Source organism: Bubalus bubalis, chromosome 11 (genome assembly GCF_019923935.1).
Source record: "Bubalus bubalis isolate 160015118507 breed Murrah chromosome 11, NDDB_SH_1, whole genome shotgun sequence".
NCBI classification, from domain to species: Eukaryota; Metazoa; Chordata; class Mammalia; order Artiodactyla; family Bovidae; genus Bubalus; species Bubalus bubalis.
Window position 1 is genome coordinate 78,605,961 of NC_059167.1, and position 9,563 is coordinate 78,615,523.

General features: G+C 39.5%; 1 gene segment (V, D, J or C); it reads left to right on the top strand.

Moving 5' to 3' along the window:
* Positions 1-3,310: 3,310 nt before the first annotated feature.
* LOC102396860 lies at positions 3,311-4,155 on the top strand. The segment is given in 2 exon segments: positions 3,311-3,402; positions 3,598-4,155. Coding segments are annotated over 2 exon segments (462 nt in total).
* The last annotated feature ends 5,408 nt before the right edge of the window (positions 4,156-9,563 follow it).

Genomic DNA, 9,563 nt, shown 5'->3' on the forward strand with positions numbered 1-9,563 from the left:
AGAAAATATATGTACAAAATTGATAACTAATACCAAAAAGCAAAAGTTAAAAATCTAGAGTAGAGTTTGGAATTTCAAAAATGCAATGTTAAAAAAAGGAGAAGAAAAATAAAGAGAGAAAACAAACAAACAAACAAAAACAAACAATGTAGCAAAAGTTATAAAGAAAACACAGATACATAATTGATATCAAATACCAAAAAGCACAAATTAAAAATCTAGAGTAGAGTTTGGAATTTCAGATATACAATGTTATATAAAAGAAGAAGAGAAAGAAACAGAGAAAAAAAAAGTCACAGAAATTATAAAAAAACTATAGGTACAAAATTGATAACATATACCAAAAAGCTAAAATTAAAAATCTAGAGTAGAGTTTGGAATTTCAAAAATACAATGTTAAAGAAAAGAAGAAGAAGAAGAAAAAAAAACAAGATCAAAAAATTATCAAAAATATATATATGAAGTTTGCTGAAGAAGAAAAAAATAGGGTTTTTTTTTTTTTTTTTTTTTTTTGCAAAGTAATAGGTTATAAAAGTGAAAATTAAAGGAACAATAAAGGACTTAAAATTTTTTTTTTTATTTTTATTTTTATTTTTTTTTAATTTTTATTTTAAAAAATTAAAAAATAAGAAAGAATGATTGTAAAAATAGTAAAAATATATCTAGGACTTTCTCTGGTTTTGTTGTGAGTATTGTGGGTTCAGTTCATTTTTGGCTAGTTCCTTGGTCTGACTTATATTTCTCAAGATCTATAGGCCCCTTCCTATGTAGTCCGTAGTAACCACAGGGTTTTAATCTATTGCCTGTAGCTTCCAAGGCGTTTCCCTCTGTTATAGCTTCTTCTGTTTGCTGGTCTCTTCAGTGTCTGGTTTCCGCCCTGACACAAAGGGGATGGTGGAGGACACTTTTTTTTTTTTTTTTTTTTTTAGGCTCACTTGTTCAGTCCTGCTGTGGGGAGGAAGGGAGGGATGCTGCAAACAAATAACACTGGCGTGCGCTCGCAGTGCCTCAGCCACACTGGGTCTGCCCCGCTCACGGCACGTGTAGCCTCCCTGCCCACACTGCTCGGGCTCTAGGTTGTTCTGCCGGGAATCATCCGAGGCCGGCCCTGGGCTGCATGCACCTCCCAGGTCCAAGCCGCTCAGGTTCAGGCACTCGGGTAGTCCTCAGAGGCGCAGACTCAGTTGGGCCTGCATTTTGTGCTCTTCCCAGGTCCGAGCAGCTCAGGTGTTGAGGTTTTGGCGAGCGCCATTGCTGCGACTTATCACCTCCCCACCACTCAGTTATCTGGGTGTAAAACCGGTACACCTTCTCAGGCAGATGTTGACTGTCCAGACCCCCAAGAAGTTTTAGTTAGCAAAGAAACCAGCTTACAGTTTTATAGATAATGTCTCTCTGGGGCTGCGATTGCCCCCTTACGGCTCTGGCTGCCTGTCACCAGAGGGGGAAGGTCTGCAGCCGGCTATCTCTGTTCAGTCCTTTGTTCTGTGCGCGGGCCTGGTGGTGTCTTAGGTTAGGGCTGGCTTTTCGCGTGGTAGATATCCCACAGTCTGGTTTGCTAGCCCAAATTATTTTGCTCAGATAGCGCTCAGGGTATTCAGGCCAGGTTCTTACTCAAAGCGATGCAGCCCGTGCGGCGCCTCCCTGCCCAGCCCCCGCTTGCTAATGGCGTGTGCAGGCGTCTGCACTGCTTCTCCGCTGGGGGAGTTACCGTAGGGCTCACAATCTGAGAGTTTTAATTGTTTATTTATTTTTTCTCCCTGTTATGTTGCCCTCTGTGCTTCCAAGGCTCGGCACAGATTCGGCAGTGAGAAAGTTTCCTGGTGTTTGGAAACTTCTCTCTTTTCAAGACTCCCTTCCCAGGACAGAACTCCATCCCTCCCTCTTTTGTCTCTTTTTTTGTCTTTTATATTTTTTCCTACCTCCTTTAGAAGAGTTGGGTTGCTTTTCTGGGTGCCTGATGTCCTCTGCCGGCATTCAGAAGTTGTTTTGTGGAATTTACTCGACGTTTAAATGCTCTTTTGATGAATTTGTGGGGGAGAAAGTGTTCTCCCGGTCCTACTCCTCTGCCATCTTGGCTCCTCCCTCTCTGTACATAATTATAATGCTTTAAAATTCAACCATACAAAGCCAGCAAGGGGGTGAACAAAAATTATGAATTTGTCTTTATTTCTCTATCTGACTCCTGGAGGGCACTGTTGTGAAAATTGGGAAAGATCAGAATAAACTCAAAAAAACCCTTCCTTCCTTACAATTTAAAGAGATATTCTGACACCATTTTTTACACAATGACATGTAAAGCATCTCAGACACTAGAGATAGGAAGTTTTAAGACAGCCTCTCTTCCTAGCTCCCTCTACAGTCTCCATCAGAATAAGAAATCAATATCACCTGTCATTCCTCCTCAACCGCAGAGCAACTTGGATTCAGTCCCCCCAGTCATGAGACTTCTGTCTGTGGGGAATCACCTGGAAAGCAGCTCACTGCCTCTTCACTGCTCCACCATGACCTTGGTGTTCACCTTGATGCTTGAGGCACTCCTGCTGCTGAATGAGTACTGTTCCATTTTACTCTCTTGTCCACACATGGAACATTGCTCTGGTTTGACTTTGAAGAGAGACTTTTGTTTAGCTGAGTTCACTGATTCAGTATTAATGGTTCAGGAGCCCAGTCAGTGACCCAGCCCCATGGCCACATCACTGTCTCTGAAGGAGCCCCTCTGGGGCTGAGGTGCAACTACTCATTTTCTCTTCAACCTAATCTCTACTGGTATGTGCAGTACCCCAACCAAGGACTGCAGCTTCTCCTGAAGTACATGTCTGGAAACAATCTTGTTTCAGGCATCAAAGTTTTTCATCTGAATTTAGGAAGAGTGAAACTTCCTTTCACCTGAGGAAAAAGCCCACTGAAGTAATTTGACCAAGTACTTCTATGCTCTGAGTGACATGGTGACTAGGACTGTAGGGGGAGCTATCTGCAAACCCCTGAGATCTGGTAGCTTAAAGGACTTACAGTTTCAGCCTGTGTTATTTTCAGGAAGTTGGCATGTTCTGTGAAGGCAAATAGTACAGAAAATATAGAGTATTGCAAATGTTTCATTCCTATGGGCATCTTAGATTTTTTCTTTTTCAATTTGCAAAGAAAGGATTTGTTTTCTCAAGTTCAGTGTTCTTGGTGGAGTTGACTGTTTGGTGGGGCTTCCTGTCACAGAGTGTCACCTGAGCAGGGTTTGTTGGGTGAGCTGATTGGTTGCAGGAGCAGGAACATTTCCAGACAAGAAGTGACACACCACTTACGGGTTTAGCTGTGTATTTTAAGGTGAAAATTTCTCAGCAGCAAGTCAAGGCATCATGAAGAGGCTGGTGGGCACTGTGCTGGGGCTTTGGTTTGCCTGGGTTTGCTGTGAGTTGGGGCTGCCCTGCAGGGGAATCTGAAGAAATGAGCAGCTGCTGTACTGTTGAGGGAGGGAGTAGAAAGAGTTGACAAGTCCTGCACACTTCCTATCCTCAACATCGATGGGAGATGGAGGGATAAGTTCAGGGTTTTTTCAGAGTTACAGTGAGCCTCACCTGTGACTGTCTGTCTCTTTCTCATCAGGTGTGAGAGGGGTGGATGTGGAGCAGAGTCCCCCAGCCCTGACTCCACAGGAGGGAGCCAGCTCTACACTGTGGTGTAATTTCTCCACCTTGGCAGACAGTGTGCGGTGGTATCTTCAGAAGCCCCGGGGCCGCCTCATCCACCTCATTTACATTCCTTCAGGAACGAGGCAGGAAGGAAGATTAAATGCCACGACAGTCCTTAAAGAACGCCGCAGCTCACTGCACGTTTCCTCTTTGCGGACCACAGACTCAGGCACTTACTTCTGTGCTGTGCAGCACTGTGCTCCCCGGGCACCTGCAGCCTGTACTCAAACCCTCCGCGGGGCTCAGCCCCTCCTCCAGCCACAGTCACACTGTGAGGCCACCACAGGGCATTTGCAGTGCTTCTTATTGGCCTTACAGATTTGAGACTTTGGTCTTTATCTTCCTCTCAATCTGTATCTTCTTCTGCGCTAGAGTCTCAAACTTGTAGCTAGGAGAGGTCTATTGATAGATAAGAAAGTGAAAGTGAAAGGCGCTCAGTCGGGTCCGACTCTTTGCGACCCCATGGACTATAGAGCCCATGGAGTTCTCCAGGCCAGATCACTGAAGTGGGTAGCCTTTCCCTTCTCCAGGGGATCTTTTTAACCAGCTGACCCACAAGGGAAGCCCAAGAATACTGGAGTGGGTAGCCTTTCCCTTCTCCAGGGAATCTTCCCGACCCACAAATGGAACCGGGGTCTCCTGCATTACCGGCGGATTCCTTACCAACTCACCTATGAGGGAAGCCCTATCAAAATAAATATTTAGCTACAATATGCTCTACTTCAAAATGGGAAGAAGTGAAAGGAACTAAAAGAAGAGAAAAGTGACTCCAGGAAGATGTTATTCAGCTAAGTTGGCTGTTCCAAGAATGTCCATCCAAACCTGCCTCACCATGATGCATCCCAATGGACAACTGCAGATACATCTCATCCTACTCTTGCAGCAGCGCAAACAAAAAACACACATATGCTCAATGGTTAATATGAACTTGGTCGTTTAATTAAAACAAATTTATCCTCTTTCAATTCTGGATGCAAGAAGTCTGAAATCAGTTTCACAGGCTACAGTTAAGGTATTGGCAGGGTCGATTCCTTTCCTTACTGTGCATTACATAATTTTATTTATTTTATAAGTATGGAAAAATACACATAATTTTTGTACCTCTTAATCCTCTTCACCGATTTCACTCCTACACCCACCCCTTTCCCCTGTAGTAACCGGTAGTTTATTCCCTATATCTATGAGTCTGTTTCTGTTCTGTTAGTTTTGCATTTTAGAATCCATATATAAGTGAAAACATACAGCATCTGTCTTTCTCTGTCTGACTTATTTTGCTAAGTATAATACCCTCCAGGTTTTCCATGTTGTCTCATATGATGAGATTTTATCCTTTTTATGATTAAGTAATATTTCATTGTGTGTGTGTATATATATATATATGTACATATATTCTCTATCTATTCATATGGATGAATACTGATTGCTTCCATATCTTGGTGATTAGAAATAATGCTTCTGTGAATATTAGGGTGCATATATATTTTCAAATTAGTGTTTTTGTTTTCTTCTGATAGATATCCAGGAATGGAATTGCTGAATGATATAGTATTTATATTTTTAATTTTTGAAGAACTTTTATGCTGTTTTAAATAGTGGCTGCACCAGTTTACTTTCCCAACAAGGGTGCCCAAAGGGTCCCTTTTCTTCACATCCTCAGCAACACTCATTACTTCTTGGCTTTTGATGATAGTTTTCTGATTGGGGTGAGGTGAGATCTCATTGGGTTTTGATTTGCATTTACCTGATGATTAGAGATGTTGAATGTCTTTTCATGTGTCTGTTGCCCATCCGTATGTTTCTTTGGAAAAATGTTTATTTAGGGCCTCTGCCTTTTTAAAAATCAGTTTATTTACAGTTTTCATATTGCATATAAATTTCTTTATATATTTTGGACATTAACCCCTTATTGACTAATTATTTGCAAGTATCTTCTGTTTGATAGGCTTTTTGCATTTTAATAGTTTTATTCCAATTTGGATGCCTTCTATTTCTTTTTCCTATGTGACTGCTGTGACAAGGACTTCAAGTACTATGTTAAACGGAAATGGTGAGAGTAGGCATCCTTGTCTTGTTCCTCATCTTGGAGAAAAGCTTTCAGTTTTTACCATCAAATATGATATTAATTGTGTGTTTGTTGTAAATGGCCTGTATTATTTTGAGATGTGTTCCCATTATAGCAAGTTTATTAAGAGTTTTAAACATGAATGGATGCTGTATTTTGTCAAATACTTTTTCTTTGTCTATTGAGATAATTATATAAGTTTTTATCCTTTATGCTATTAATGTATATCATGTTGATTGATTTGCAAATACTGAACCATCCTTGTACACCTAGACTATATCCCACTTGGCCATGATATATCATTCTTTAATAAATTGTTGAATTAAGTTTCTTAACTTAATTCAGTTCTAAAGGAAGTTAGTCTTGAATATTCATTTGAAGGACTAATGCTGAAGCTGAAACTCCAATACTTGGGCCACCTGATGCAAAGAAACTGATTCATTGATAAAGACCCTGATGCTGGGAAAGATTGAGGGCAGGAAAAAAAGGGGACAACAGAGGATGAGTTCATTGGATGGCATCACTGACTTTATGGACATGAGTTTAAGCAAGCTCCAGAAGCTGGTGATGGACAGGGAAGCCTGGCATGCTTCAGTCCATGGGGTCACAAAGAGTTGGGCATGACTGAGCAGCTGAACTGACTGAATTGAAGTTTGCTAATATTTTGTTGAGGATTTTTTTTATCGATGTTCATTCAAGAAGTTGACTTTTTTTGGTAGTTTTATTGTCTGGTTTTGGCATCAGGGTAATGAAGGCTTCATTGAATGAGTTTGATAATATTTTGTCACCTTCAATTTTATGGAAAATTTGAGAAGAATGGGACCTAACTATTCTTTAAATGTTTGGAGAATTACCCTGTGAAGCCATGGAGTCCTCTACATCAGGAATCAACAAAATATGGCCCATGAATCAGTCCATTCAGCCATTTACTTTGTAAATAAATTTTGTTGGAACATAAGAAAGCTTATTTATTTATGTATTATCCATAACATTTCATGAAACAATGGCAGAGTTCAGTAGTTGCAACAGAATGAATGGCCTACAAAGACACAAATATTTACTATTCTACCCTTTATTGAAGAAGTTTGTAATCCCCTCTTCTACATCATTAGTCATCATGGAAATGCAAGTTAATGCCACAGTGAGATCTCTATACACCCATTAATGGCAACCCACTCCAGTATTCTTGCCTAGGGAATCCCATGGACAGAGAAGCCTAGTAGGCTGCTGTCCATGGGGTTTCACAGAGTCGAACACAACTGAAGTGACTAGCATGCATGGCATTGGAGAAGGAAATGGCAGCCCACTCCAGTATTCTTGCCTGGAGAATCCCAGGGACAGGGGAGCCTGGTGGGCTGCCATCTATGGGGTCATACAGAGTTGGACATGACTGAAGCAACTTAGAAGCATCAGCAGCATACACCCATTATTTTGGCTAAAAATAAAAAGACAACTATATCAAGTATTGTTAATGATACAGAATAATTGTCAGATTTAGAATCTATTTAGAGACATATTCTCTTCAGTGTGCAGCAGTCTTTTTGATCTGATGTTGATCTTATGGGAGGAGAGACAGCCCCATGCAGTGACTCGGCTTGAGGGCCAGTTTCTGCTTTGAAGGGATCCCAGGACAGGTGAGGCCCTATCATGAGTATTTCAAGAGCCCTGCCTCCTCCTGGTGTGTCCAGCACCCAGACCAAGGCTTCCAGACCCTCATGAGACATACCTCCATATGGAACAGAGAAGGTTTCACAGGGGACCTCAACAAGGGCAGAGATTTACTATCTGAAGTAATCCTCGACACAAGAAAAAGACTTAGCCACATATTTCAGTGTTCTGATAGATGCTCTTATATATATATATATATATATATATATATATATATATATATATATATAAAATCAAAAATAGTTAAAGAAGAAATAGAAAAGCTAAATGCGTATATAATCATTAAAGTAATTTGACAATTAGAAATATAAATTTGTAGAGAATTCCTAATAGATGGGAAGTTCTGAACCTGCAAGCGTGCCCCACTATATAATTAAAAATCAAATGCATAGTAAGATGTATAGGAAACCATGTAACCAGAAAACATTAGAAATCAAGTTTATGTAGGGGACTTCTACAAATAAACAAGAAAAACATTAAAAATGAAAAGAGATAATAAAGATAATTTACATAAAGGCAATTTAAAGAAGAAATAGACATGTGAACATATAAAACATCAACTTCTGCAGTAATCAGAGGAAATTAAATTAAAGCAAATTAGTATCTCATTTCTGTCAGATAACCAGAAATGTGAAAATCTGATAGCATTAAGTTTTGACCCAAATACAGGGAGAAGACTATTAAATTTCTCCAGGTGGAGAAAAGCAACCACATAGAGAATATTTATTTAACAACTTCAGAGAAAAATTGCCTGAACTATTTAGTAAAGAAGAAAACATATATATTTAAAAGTCAAGCAATTCCAATTCCTGTTATCTACATTCAAGTAATTCCAACATTTGAACAAGGAGGCATTTATAAGGATAGTCACACCAACCCTGTAAGCAGAAGTATAACCATTCAAGTACAGAATGAATGAATAATGAATTACATATGAAGTCAAAATACATGAAGTATTACAAGCAAAGAAACAGTTCTCTGTATTATTTTCTTAGATAACTCTTACAAAAATAAAATGCTGAGTATAAGAAGCATCAGAATGATATATGCTGCATGATGCTACTTATGAGAAATTTCGGAATATAATCACAATATAATATATTGTTTTGTGATACATAGCTATAACAGTAAAATTGAAAAGACATACATGGAATCTTCCCAATAGTAGTTATTACTTTAAAAATAGGAATAGTACTAGGAGTTACTCTTTAGTTTTGTCTGTAACATTTGGAGAGCACTATTGAAAATATAGCAAAATTAAATATCTCTTTACCATCATTGCCAGGGGAAAATGTGTCTGCACATAATTTTGTGTACTGTTCCATGTAAGAATTATTTAGTATTTTTTTTTAAATTTCAAAACTGGATGGTAGCAAACACAACTTTTACTAGTCCAATTAATGCATAGAAGAAATAAGATAACTCCTGTTACCTATAACTTTGACAGATGTACTTTTTTTTTAAATTTAATTTAATTTTTAAACTTTACAATATTGTATTAGCTTCGTCAAACATCAAAATGAATCTGCCACAGGTACACCCATGCCCACCATCGTGAACCCCCCTCCCTCCCCCCTCCCCACAACCTCCCCCTGGGTCATCCCAGTGCACCAGCCCCAAGCATCCAGTATCGTGCATCAAACCTGGACTGGCGACTCGTTTCATACATGATAGTATACATGTTTCAATGCCGTTCTCCCAAATCTCCCCACTCTCTCCCTCTCCCGCAGAGTCCATAAGACTGATCTGTACATCAGTGTCTCTTTTGCTGTCTCATACACAGGGTTATTGTTACCATCTTTCTAAATTCCGTATATATGCGTTAGTATACTGTATTGGTGTTTTTCTTTCTGGCTTACTTCACTCTGTATAATAGGCTCCAGTTTCATCCACCTCATTAGAACTGATTCAAATGTATTCTTTTTAATGGCTGAGTAATACTCCATTGTGTATATGTACCACAGCTTTCTTATCCATTCATCTGCTGATGGGCATCTAGGTTGCTTCCATGTCCTGGCTATTATAAACAGTGCTGCGATGAATATTGGGGTACATGTGTCTCTTTCCCTTCTGGTTTCCTCAGTGTGTATGCCCAGCAGTGGGATTGCTGGATCATAAGGCAGTTCTCTTTCCAGTTTTTTAAGGAATCT